Raw genomic sequence first — 13,227 nt, 5'->3', positions numbered from 1 at the left:
CGAGGCGACGCCACCACCGCTCAGGCTCAGCCATGGCCACGCTGCTCCCCTCGTTTCCGCACGCCCTCTCCAAGCCGCACCATCTCCACCACTCCCACGTCGCCGCCGCCTCCACCAGGCCCGAGGCCCCCAGCGCCGCCCCCAACCCCGCCAGCTCGCGCCTCCGCCGCCTCATCGCCCGCGACGACCTCGCCGAGGCCGCGCGCCTCGTCGAGCACTCCACCTCCCGCGGCGAGGCCCCCGACGTCTACCTCTGCACCAAGCTCATCCGCAACCTCTGCCGCCGCGGCCGCACCTCCGACGCCGCGCGCGTCCTGCGCACTGCCGAGGCCTCGGGCGCCGCCGTCGACGTCTTCGCCTACAACACCCTCGTCGCCGGCTACTGCCGGCACGGCCGCCTCGACTCCGCGCGCGGCCTCATCGCCTCCATGCCCGCAGGCGTCCCGCCCGACGCCTACACCTACACGCCCCTCATCCGGGGCCTCTGCGACCGCGGCAGGGTCGGCGACGCGCTCGCCGTGCTCGACGATATGCTCCGGCGCGGCTGCGAGCCCAGCGTCGTCACCTACACCGTCCTCCTCGAGGCCGTGTGCAGGAGCAGCGGCTTCGGGGAGGCCATGAACGTCCTCGACGAGATGCGCGCCAAAGGCTGCACGCCCAACATCGTCACCTACAACGTCATCATCAACGGCATGTGCAGGGAGGGCCGCGTCGACGAGGCCATGGAGATCCTCAACCGGCTCTCGGCGTACGGGTTCGAGCCCGACACCGTCAGCTACACCACTGTGCTCAAGGGCCTGTGTGCCGCGAGGCGGTGGGATGACGTCAAGGTGCTCTTTGCCGAGATGGTGGAGAAGAACTGCGTGCCCAACGAGGTTACCTTTGACATGCTAGTCAGGTTCTTCTGTCGCGGGGGCAGGGTGGAGAGGGCAATCGAGGTTCTTCAGCAGATGTCACAGCATGGATGCACACCCAACACTACCTTGTGCAACATTGTCATCAACGCCATCTGTAAGCAAGGCCGTGTGGATGATGCCTTTGAGTTCTTGAACACTATGGGCTTGTATGGGTGCACTCCAGATACCATTAGCTATACGACTGTGCTGAAGGGCTTGTGTCGTGCTGGCCGATGGGAGCATGCCAAGGAGCTGTTGGACGAGATGGCCCGGAATAACTGTCCCCCGAACGAGGTCACGTTCAATACATTCATCTGTATCTTGTGCCAAAAAGGATTGATCGAGCAAGCTATGACGCTTATCGAACAAATGCCGGAATATGGATGTTCAGTGGGTATTGTCACATACAACGCTCTTGTCAATGGCTTCTGCGTGCAAGGGCGTCTTGATAGTGCTTTTGAGTTCTTTAATAACCTGCCTTGCGAGCCCAACACGATTACATACACTACCTTGTTGACAGGCTTGTGCCACGCCGAGCGGTTGGATGATGCTGCACAGCTCTTGGCTGAGATGATTCAAAAGGACTGCCCTCTAAATGTGGTCACTTTCAATGTACTTGTGAGTTTCTTCTGTCAAAAAGGGTTTATCGAGGAAGCAATTGAACTTGTCTATCAAATGATGGAGCATGGTTGCACCCCTAACCTCATTACATTTAATACTTTACTCGATGGGATTACCAAGGATTGCAACTCAGAAGAAGCCCTGGAGCTATTGCATGGTTTGGTCAGTAAGGGAGTATCTCTTGATACGATAACCTACTCTTCAGTCGTTGATGTCCTCTCAAGAGAAGACAGAATCGAAGAAGCCATTCAGATATTGCATGCCGTGCAAGATATGGGGATGAGACCAAAAGCTCTGATGTATAACAAGATACTATCCGCCCTCTGTAAAAGATGTGAAACAGATCAAGCTATTGATTTTTTAGCTTATATGGTGTCTAACGGTTGCATGCCTAATGAGTCGACCTACATTATTCTCATCGAAGGCCTTGCCCACGAGGGTCTGCTGAAGGAAGCACAATATGTACTCAGCGATTTGTACTCAAGAGAAGTTCTAAACAAGACTTCAGTTGAAGACCAGCACTAAGGGTGTGGTTTACACTGTGCATATTTCTTATGACTGAAAAAGAAAGAGAAAGAAAGTTGTGCATATGCCTTGACTCAATGATGAATCTGATGCCTTAGTGCTTTCTAAATTTTCCCGAGTCTCTATGGAGCTTATTCCTCATTCACTGCAAGGTGGAATAGGGTGGCACGCTTTATGTGTGTGCATCAAGCAACAATGATCCTTGAAGATGGGATAGGTGAGGATTCAATTCATATTATGAACATATAAGCCGTGAGGATGTAAATTTCCCCCATATATCTTGCTACTTTTTAACTGCGGGATTGCATAATAGAGATATACTTATTAGGTTCATGAAACCTTTTCTTTCCTACCACGCTAAAAGTGTTACCCTTTTCCTCGTTCTATACTTTGAGCCGTCTTTCAAAAATAATTGTCCCAAATATTTGGTGTTTAATTACTTGTACCCATCATATTATCCTGTTAGCGCTTAGATTTATGTTAATATGTTAGATATCAAAACTTTCCATTTTACTCTGGAATATGCTTAGCTACTCGAAGTGTTTCATATTTGAGTAGTCTTGGCTTGTAAAAATCTCACTGCCGATCGTTATCTTGGTCAGGTCTTTGAAGTGTGAAGACCAAGGAAAGCAAGAGGACAATGTGGAGGAAAATAAGTGAAGAAATGGGTGTTCATAGTTATATCTGTCTAGTAAAGATTAAATAATACAGGCCCAACATAGTTTTTTTTTGAAACACTTCTGAGCTTCAGCAGTTTGAGACTGACGAGTTGAATTATTTTAATGTACTTCTTCATGTTTATTAAAACATTTTGGTTTGTCTTCATTAGCAATGGTATGTTAACAATGGCCTTTCCCTCCAGGGCCTATTAACTTTGCTTTTCTTGAGTATTCTGAGTATTGTCTACTATTTTTGTCTAATATAATTATGGACTAAATGCTCCTCGCTGAATCATGTTTCTTCCTAGGTTTCCCTCAGTGAACATTCGCATGCCAAAGAATACTGCAAGTTGAAATATAATGTCAGCTGGATCTAATTTTACTCTCAACAGGCTATTGTACCGTACCAACTTCATCATCAAGAATCTGCATCTTGGTAAGCTCTTTAGCTTCTTTTGACTGGTGTATGGTTACGCATGTCACTTAATCCTGCGAGATCAGGGTCTATCACATGCTTTATCGTCAAGTTTCGTGTCAGATTCTTATGCTGTTCTTTCTATATCTGCAGGTGAAAACATTGGGTGTGATGCAGTATTACATTCACAGAGTGAACCTCCTGTTCTGTTGTTGGCTTGGAGGGTTTGAACTTATCAAAATGCAACCAGTATAGTTCATACATTTACTGCTCTGCATCATGCAGTTAAATGGATCACAAATCATATGTTGATTGCGCACCTACCGGTTATATCTCTACTGTTCTACCGAGAAACAGGTGCACTGCAAAACTAAGAAAAAACTACTGTATATATTCTACATCTACAAGATTTGGTTCTGTTTGTTGCATGCTGATTAGTTCTAGCTCATTTACAAGTTCAGTGGCCTCTATGTTGAAAATATTAGCCCGAAACCTTTCAAATAAAGAAAAAGCAGCCCGCCGACCAGTGGATTGATTTTACAATCATTGCCAAACAAATTACGTAATTCACATCAACAAAAACCTCCCTGGAAAGTTTATTGGTGGGTAAGAGATCATTGTCCTGATAAGCAAAACAGAAATGAAGTGAAAATATATCTAGAGAATATAGAGGATGTAAGAGAGCACTCTGTTTGGACTGTTTATCTGAAGAAACAACAAGTTGCAACCCACAACCCGGATTAATATATTCTGTAAGGCTTACAAAACAGTAGAGTTCACACCAAATTAGTCATCAAATCCTAGGGATTTAGATAACAAATTAATGTGAACAACGTCCAGACCAAAGTTGAGATACTATCAATGAAATTATCGAAGTCCTAACCATATAGGTGAGGTGAATCTACCATCTCCTTACACTCTTACAGTATATCAGACAGCCATTTTCGAGAACAATAAGATAAACGTCAATGATGCAACTACCAATGTGGTGCAAATATAATCAATGTGTAAGACAAGGATGGCTGGCGTGTCTGATTGCCGATAATAAGTTGCTCAACTAAATATGTGCAGAACTGCTAAAGTTCTGTATGCCCAGATGGATGATGAATTAAATTTAGTACTTAGCTATGGGTTGCAATTTAGAGTTTGTGGTCGAGGATGCAAGCAAAGCTGGTAGCTGGTATGAGGAAATCAAGAGAAACTTATAAACCTTTCATCAGACTCCGCTGAGCTTCTGCCCTGTGGATCAAATGAATGAGAAAACCAAAATACCTGTTGATTGTTCTTTTACTACCTAATTCTTTAGGAATACTAGCAAGAGCTTAGATCACATCCTTTGTGTTACTTCTCTGTTCAAAATCTGACAAAATTCACGAGGAGCATCCAAAGAGCTCTGTTTGCGAATTGTAGGATGCAATATTATCGCGACATCTCAATCCTACATTTCTCATATTACTTTTTTTTTAGAATCTTGCGTTCCAAGGTGGCCCTTGCAAGTTCATATAATTATACTAGCAATGCTATGTGGGATTCTTCCTGGGCATTTCTCGGGCCGGCCCGGGCTTCGGGCTGGCCCGAAAAAAGCCCGACGGGAAATCCTTGGCCCGAGCCCGGCCCGGCCCGACCAACTTTCAGCAAATTTCGGCCCGAGCCCGGCCCGCGGCCCGAAAAAGCCCGATTTTATTCGGGCTGGCCCGACGGCCCGGCCCGATCTAGTGGTAATTTGCTTTTTTCAGTGGCCCGAGCCCGGCCCGATTTAGTTACGGGCTGAAGAATGTTGGCCCGAGCCCGGCCCGATAGAGAGAAAAAGCCCGGCCCGGCCCGGGATTTTCGGGCCGGGTCGGGTCGGGCCGTTCGGGCCGGGCTTCCCATGCCCAGGTATGTGTGGGATGGTTGACCTTGTGGGCTTACTGGCATGACTGATTCCGGTTTATCTGTTGTTTATGATCAATCACTGTTGTTTCTTAGTCTATGTGTTGCCGCCTTTTACTGAGAGTGAAACTGCGTTTGCAAATGCTTATGGTGCAATATACTCCCTCCATTTTTTTTTAATTGACTCAAATTTAGTACAAAGTTGTACTAAATCTGAGTCAATTAAAAGAGAACGGAGGGAGTAGTCGGTAACCCACTAGGCTGCACGGCACACCAACTCTTCATACACAAACAACTTTGCCAGCAAACGGATTTTACAGGGCAACGTCCACTGTTCCACAAAATTTGTGCAACAATCTATCTTCTACAAGACAAACTGTACAAGGCCCATTCTAGGATGCAAGTTCTACTGTTTTTTTCACATCACTCAGGTAGCGGAACGACAAGGCAGCACCGAAGTTTCTCCGCTCCTCTGTGAAGTCATCGTCTGAGTCATCACTGGAGCTTGAATCTGTATGGGCTGCTGACATAGCCGGGGACTCGTGGATGCCTTTAGCTATACAGTCTTTGGTGGCAAGCATCTTGACCTGTCCGGCATGGGATATCTCCACCACGACCTTGCCGTTATCCTGTGGAAGAGGTTGCTTCCAGGGCTCCCCATCAAGTCTCATGTAAGCATGTTCAGCTGCACCCCGGTGAAATTTGAATCGAACACCATGGGCCTGGGAAGGAATAGAGTTTCAGTGTCCTTGAAAGTTTAAACTGAGTGCAGAATATGTTAAAGCCAGTTTACATTTTGTCCAATAAATTTCGGCATAGAGTCTGCAACTTACATCCATCGACTAACAAGGTGATCTATTTATCATTCGACTGTTTCACATAAGTCCCATTTTATTGGTATAGTTGTTGGTCAAACTCGAGACGTGTAGCACCTTACATCTTAGAACGGAGTAGTAGTAAATAGCTATCCAAGTAATACTAATATTTACCTGACCGAGACGAGTGCCATGACCTTTTGGAGATAACAACACAAGACCATGCCAAGCATCTTTGAAACCCACGATCTCCAGAAGTCCATCATCCACAAGTGGAGGCATTACCAAATCTCTCTGCATTAAGAGAGAAATGTTTAAATTAAGAACAATAGCACCAGAGAATTTTTGGTGCTAGAAGTGATGTTAACAGCATATCACTCACTTTTCTTTGCTTCCTCTTACTTGGTGTTCCCCAGGGATTCAGTCCACCAGAGAAGCTGGGTAAATTCAGACAAACAATGGACCGGATACTGCATTTGTGTAAAAACTTGTTAAGAACATTATGAAGTAGAGCCAAATTTTGAAGATGAATTCTCACATCATATTGCTTAGAGAAATCAACTTAAAACATACTACATCTCCAAATTACTTGGCCCTGTTTTTGGCTTTGCGCAAATATTTCAAGCTAAACTTTGACAACCCATATTGTACATGCTATGTATGTTAGATGTTATGGAAGTGCATGGTAACAAAAATAGCTTAAAAAATGTACTTTAACATAATCAAACTAAATACTTAGAAAAATAACATTGCCAAAGGTTCAAAGTCAACAGGACAAGTATTTAGAAACAGAGTAATATATTAGGGGAGATGAGGTTTGTAAGTCAGATCCTCCTACAAGAATAGATCTTATTTTTGAAATCTTACTGCCTTTAAGCTTATAGGTTGCCGTGTTTAACTTTTTTACAGAAACCTTCGTGTTATAACTGAAACTTCAAAGTTCCATCTGTGCTCAATGATGAGAACATACTCCTAGTTCAAAAAAGAACATAATCTCCAGACACATGGCCACTTTCAGTATCCTAAAAGGGAGACACCATTAGAATTACCTCTGTGGAATTTCCAAGTTTTCCCATTTTCCAGATTTCTTCATTATCTTTACTTTTGCGAGTTGAGCAATATTCCTGTTGTTCAGTGAAAGGCATTCAAGAATTACGTGAGCCGAGTGCAATGTTATCACAAACCTGGACTACTTTTTCTGATGTAAAAATAATAATATTGAGTTCGCGACGAACATTTTTGTTTAAACAAAAAATTTCCAGACCCAACTTAGTGCCAGAAAGGAATTACCTTGACATAGGATGACTTAACTTGGCACAGAACCATCCTTGTGTGCATGCCAGTTTTAAATATGTTTTCTGCACTAAAGATAAAAAAGGAGATTAGATTGGTTTCTATACTATCTTAAGAGACAGATTAAAACCAAGCTGGGAAATAATATATTAGATAAGAGAAACACAGATGCTTAGTTAACCTGATTAGACAACTGGTTCTTGAATTTCTCTGGATGCAATTTCCTCTCAGAATGAAATGCATAAGACACTTGGGCATCCATTCCTGTGACAAGAATCAAAGAGTCTTTCAGCCTTTGGCTGTTTAGCCAAGCAAAAAAGTTCTGTTCTTTTCTTTCTGCTCAATTTCGTAGCGTAACAAGAATCAATTAAAATAAATATTACCAACATATAAAGTACACTGAAAAAGTAACTCACCCATACTGAAATAATTCCAAAACCCCCCACGATATGTGTAAGAATATTCCTGGGACAAATTAAAATATGGTTAGTCAGATACTATGGGAATCACATGATTCAAAAAGATCATATTCTCTTTTTGACATTTGCAATCCAATCTATTGATGGAGAAACGGACAGCGCAAATCAAGTAAACTCGTGTTTTTAACATTAGTGTAAGAAAAATTATAAATAAGACCCATTTATGAAAACCTAGACAACTAAATACAGAAAAGCAGAAGACCACAAACAAGAAAGTATACTTTCGGGAATGCTGTAGTCCTTGGATATTTGTCTAAATAATGCCATGTTCTCATGAAAAATATGTATAACCAAGGTGCTGATAGCTCTTTCCAGAAGTGCGTGACAGCATCACAGAAAAGCAAAAGCATTTACAAAAAACAGTGACTAAGTTAACACAATAAGCTAAATAGGTGAATTATACATAAAATTAGTCCACTTCAACAATACTTACCATATCTTGTGGATCTGTCTTTGGCACACGGTGAAATGCATGCAGAGAATGTGGCAAATCAGAAGGAGCAATTGGATCGCAAGGAGAACGTTTTGGGCATTTCATTCTCATGACAGTATGCCAGCTGGAACATTGCAGTAATAACAATATAAGATAACATCCATATGAAGATCAATACAGAAGGATCATGATAACTGTACAAAAGAAACCCACCTATCAATGTTTATCTCTCTTGCTTCTTTTACTAACTGTAGGAACGATATGACAGACTCGCAATCCGTGCCAGGATTTCTCTTACCCTGCACAACGATTATGTGCTACTATTGAGTTCACAGCCCATAATATAAAGTATTGTATTATATAGAAACTGTCACGAGGGTCGAGGAATATCTTAACCCCAACCAGAAGAAACAGCAGTACCGAACTTCTAAACAGAAAATCCAACAGATATATGGCACTAATATCAGCATTTACTTACGTTCAAGACGATGAGACATGTATGTTTTTTACCAAAGATAGTATGCTTTTTTACCAAAGATATACGTTTTTTATGCACAAAAAAAAAACTATTTGAATCCAACATTTTAGGTCATATGGTCAAGCGAAAGCAGGTCTAAGAAAAATGGCTCTAGTATAGGAAGATCTAACTGGAACAAGATTGTATTGATAAACTACTTCTGAGATACATACCCATCCAAATGAATATGGCAGGTTATTTCCAGTTCCTAGGGGAACTGTAGCAACGGGAGGTGGATGAACTAGCTTGAGATCAGATACAACTCCAAGCAACCAACCTGCTGTTCCATCACCTCCAGCAACCTAATTAAATTGCCATGACAATAATATGTACATTCAGCCGAATTAAATAATGAATGGGACAAAATAATGGTAGAACATTATCAAGATATCTGGAGAATGATGCCTAGTTGCACTCACTATTAGCCTCAATCTTCTATGGATTTCAGCAGCAAAAGTATCTCCATCACGCTTGAGTCTTTCCAAGTTGCTATAGAGTCTGTGCAAGACTTTGTCTGGAGCTTCGTCAAGTAGATCAAATACCTGCAATTCAGAAATTTAGAACTACCCCTAAATCCATATATTTAGATCTGCAGTAAAAATGCAGGGGTGCTGAAATAGTGAACAAGTATATATATGGTGACCTTGAAAGTATGTACCTGAGCATGATTGAGAAGCTTACGATACGAGACAATTAAATCATGTCCCAGTTGCCCACCACTTTTTGTGTTAATAAAAACAATCACTGGACAGCTGGGTATTTGAGGAACTTGCTCCACTGAGGACTCTGGCATGAAAATATAGGTCGGAATGTAGAATTCTTTCAGCATGTTATTTTTCTCGAAACTATTATCCATTTGAGCTTGCTACCTGCAACGTTCATGCATCAAAGTTATGTAAGACCATGCAAGGTCTGCATTAAAATGTAATACTAGCTTCACTTATGTTGATTTGACACTAGTATGGCTTGTAGAGCAGAGTTCCATGTAAAATTTAGCTGGAATTTATGAACTGGTCATAGCAAGTTCATAACCACTTTATTTCAATATGCAAGTCAAAAACATCAATATTCATTGGCCATGTTGTAGTGTTTAATCAGAATAGAGTAAATGAGTTTTGCTTTATTAAAGTTAATTAATGTTTAGATCATCAGATGAAAGTGAAACTTTGTGTAGGGTTGTTTTAACGATGGAGTGATGAGGAGATTACAGTTGTGAAACAAACGTTGGCTTGTCCAATCAAGCTGTTCCCAATTCCTTATTTGACATTCCCCTGTCCATATGGAGACCCTGCTGCACAGATTACCAACTTATTCTGCACAAGCTGGATAAAGAACTCACGGGATGGTGAGCTGGGATGCTAACCAAGTGTGGTCATTCATGATGGGATCAGTCCTCGCAGCTGCCTTTGATTATACCATGCTCGCCATCGACATGCCGAAGTGGGTGATACAGTCCACTGACAGGAAGCAGAGGAAGTTTCTTCTGCGCACAACGCTGTTGGCTATGTTGTGCTGGAATCCATCATCCCATTGCCAGATGAAGATTTCCACACCTGGCTTCAGAGTGTGGCTAAGCAAACAAGTTGAAGGGGGCACGATCACTCCTCATCATTACCATGTGGAGAATCTGGTGGACGCGCAGTGACCCATCTTTGAAGGAGCTTTGCCAAACTGTCAAGCGCTGGTCGATGCAATCCTGGACAAAGCAAACTATCGGATGCTCGCCGGGGCTGAGGCGCTTGCCTCTTAACACCAGGCAGGCTTGTTCAGTTTCACCCTCCCTCTGCTTCTTGGCCCTTATCCTCAAAGTTTTTCCTTTTTTGCTCTGTTCTACTTTCAGTACAGTTAGTTGTATGTTAGGCGCACGCCATTTGACATTTGCATGTTCGAGGAAAAAAATTATGCTAGTACTCCTATGGTTTCCCCAGGTCAAAATTATGTTGCTGGATACTGAACACATATCAATTGGCATATAGTACTAACAAACCACTTATGGTTTCCCCAGGTCAAATAGATTCAGCTGCTTACATTAGTTGCTGTATATGACAAGGACATCCGCTCCAATTAAGGAGAGAGATTTGAGGTCACTGTCATCCTTGCAAGGAATCATTCCAGCATTAATTACCAATTAATGTCATTGTTAATCGCGGCACCAGAATCAAGTCACCCTAAAGATGATGACGATCTGGAAGAATCGAGGCATCAGTGAGCCCAGATAGATCAGGTCGTATAATGCCTAGCTGGAAAACCGTATAGCTGACGCTAGTTTCAGGTAGCGACTTCAAACCTAAACAAACATAGAGGTGCTGAATAGCAAGTGTTTGAACGGTGCGTAGGAAGAAATCAAAGAGTCTCAACCTGGTCAAGAAGTGAAAAGCTGACCGTAGTGGCAGGCAGCGATTGATCAAAGAGCCCGTCCTGACAGCTATACTCAGACAAACAATATTCGAAACAGGGGTCGTGTGTAGTGTGTACTGTATGTATTATCAGTTTCATCCAAATTCGATCTCGACAAAAATTAAAAGGCTCGCCCGAGCGTCATTGGGGGCGGCCTCGAGCGCATTGAATTTGGAAGTCTTGATTCCACTGACGGATGATGCATATAGAAACGCTGGTTATTATCGGCAAGAACCTTTGATTCCAATCCAAAGCACGAACATGGTACAGAAGAAATCAGGCGAGCGGGATACCAATTGAAAAACAAATGCCAGGCTTGTACTTGGGCAGAGCAAAAGGCACCACATTTTGGCTAAGCCATTCGATCCAAGGCACATGCTGCCATGAATAAAGAAAAACAGCCGTTTTGTTGCGTGGACGAATCCCAGGAAAACAGCCGGGATTTCCGCGCGTCCCATCGTTCCGCCGAAACAAGCAGAAGAGGACGAGCCGAGAGTCCGAGATCATGACGCCAGGTTAATGAACGGAGAGGGGGGAGGATCACGCACCTGGGGCCTGGGCGAAGTTTGTTGGTGGTGTTGCAGTGGACGGCGCCGGCCGAAAGGGCGCTGCGTGGCGTGGCGGTCTGGACTGGAGGTGCGCTCGAAGGCGAACGTGCGGGATGAGGAGGAATATGATTCCTTCCCTCCCCTGCCTGAGACTCCCTCCCACCCTCCCTGCGAGCGAACGGGAGCGGCAGCTGTGCGCCGCCGTGCCCGTGCGGCGAGCGAGCGAGCCCGAGGGGGGAGGCCGCCGGAGGAGGAGGGTGGAATTGAAATGGCAGGGGTTCGGCCAGGGCGTTCGGACGCGTGTTATAAAGCGGCGGTGTAGGGCCACGTGCGGTCCCGAGGCAGCCCAGGCGTGGCTCTCCTCTCCTCTTTCTATTTCTGGTCAGAGAGCGCGCGGTGGGGCCGGTCTTGCATCCGGCGAAGCTCCTCTCTGAAGCTCACACGGTGGCTCGGTCGGTCGGTGGCAAGCGTGTTGTCGTGCCATGCTTTCGTTGGGTTGTTGGAATCTCGGCCTGGCCTCGTCTCGTCTGGTGGATTAGTCTGAGCTTGGATGGCATGGTGGTGCCCATGGCCATGGGGAAGAAGCCGCCGAGGCTGGGAAGGATCCCGTGTGGAGGAGGGAAGGGAATCTCGCCGCCAAGGCAGCGGTCTCGCGCGGCCGCCCGGTTTTCTCGGAATCCTTCCACGCCGTGATTCTGCCTGCGCGACTGCGGTCCGGCACGGACACGCGCATCCGCGTCCCCGGCGACTCCTCCTCGTGCACCCCGTTCGTTTTCCGCGAGCGGCGGATCGGGACGGGTCAGAGCAACGGGACATGGGTGTCGCCTCTCTCGATGGGCATCAGAATCTTGGCAGCCTAGCAGGTCTCTCTGTTGAACCACGTGACCAGGATGATCCCCGTCCTGCTACGTTGCTCCACGTCACCGGGGTCCTATATTCTCTGCTGCTTGCTACGACGTGTTTGTGGTAGGTATTCAACATTCCAAGTGTGCGCTCCCCATTCCTCTACTAAACAACTCGTCTGTCAGACAAGCCCCACTGAGATTCCAGAGCTTCCGTCTCAGCATTTCGAAGAAACTAGTAGTAGTACTCACAACAAACAGGAGCAATGACATGCCAAAGGTTCATCTCGACCGGATCGATCCATTTCACGCGAAAAATTTCAGACCATAAGTGTGTTTGTTTTAGTCCGACGATGAGTTCTCTGGCCCGTTTGGGATGGAGTGCACCTAGCGGGACATCTCATTTGGTCTACGCTGGTCATTTTTGGCATTCTTCCATTTTAACCAATGAATGGAAATTGAATTTAGTAGCTAATAGCTCATAACTAATTACATAACCATGGAGTTCACACGCCATATTACTAAACCTAAGTGCAAAATGACACTACTTTCATGGGATATACCCAAAGTAACATAGATATGCGAGATCACGCGTCGCCTTCTCAGATAACCACTTGCCTCTTCAACAAAAACCAAGCACGGCTAGCCGGTCCATGTTGCTCAAGTCGGCCATCCATTGTGGATATACAAAGCAGGTATGGCTACAACATGGACATATATTGGTGGACCAAGGTGGCCCACAGGTGGTGTGAACGTAAGGCCTAGACCCATCACCAATGATCTAGATGGAGGCACTACCCGCTTGGATTCCAAGATGGAGTGCAACTAAGAGTCCAAGACGACGCTGATACGTCCAAAACGTATCTACTTTCCTGAACACTTTTGCTATTGTTTTGCCTCTAATTTGTGTATTTT

General features: G+C 44.8%; 2 protein-coding genes across 2 annotated transcripts; one reads left to right on the top strand and one right to left on the bottom strand.

The window, feature by feature from the left end:
- The first annotated feature begins 16 nt into the window (after window positions 1–16).
- On the top strand, window positions 17–2,914 carry LOC124693639 (pentatricopeptide repeat-containing protein At1g09900-like). The gene is made up of 2 exons (XM_047227124.1): window positions 17–2,259; window positions 2,645–2,914. The coding sequence occupies exon 1, from the start codon at window positions 33–35 to the stop codon at window positions 2,040–2,042; it is 2,010 nt and encodes a 669-aa protein (XP_047083080.1). The 5' UTR covers window positions 17–32; the 3' UTR covers window positions 2,043–2,259; window positions 2,645–2,914.
- Window positions 2,915–5,268: 2,354 nt separating this feature from the next.
- On the bottom strand, window positions 5,269–11,561 carry LOC124693640 (diacylglycerol kinase 1-like). The gene is made up of 13 exons (XM_047227125.1): window positions 11,471–11,561; window positions 9,184–9,394; window positions 8,945–9,067; window positions 8,699–8,827; window positions 8,222–8,307; window positions 8,009–8,132; window positions 7,513–7,561; window positions 7,278–7,360; window positions 7,094–7,161; window positions 6,853–6,927; window positions 6,186–6,273; window positions 5,978–6,097; window positions 5,269–5,710 (listed from the first exon to the last, which is right to left on the bottom strand). Exons 2-13 carry the CDS (start codon window positions 9,379–9,381, stop codon window positions 5,381–5,383), a joined length of 1,473 nt encoding a protein of 490 aa, XP_047083081.1. The 5' UTR covers window positions 9,382–9,394; window positions 11,471–11,561; the 3' UTR covers window positions 5,269–5,380.
- Between the last annotated feature and the right edge of the window lie 1,666 nt (window positions 11,562–13,227).

This window comes from Lolium rigidum, chromosome 2 (genome assembly GCF_022539505.1).
Source record: "Lolium rigidum isolate FL_2022 chromosome 2, APGP_CSIRO_Lrig_0.1, whole genome shotgun sequence".
In the NCBI taxonomy this organism is placed as follows: domain Eukaryota; kingdom Viridiplantae; phylum Streptophyta; class Magnoliopsida; order Poales; family Poaceae; genus Lolium; species Lolium rigidum.
Note: the sequence above shows the minus strand (reverse complement) of the source record. Positions and strands in the feature narration are given on the sequence as shown.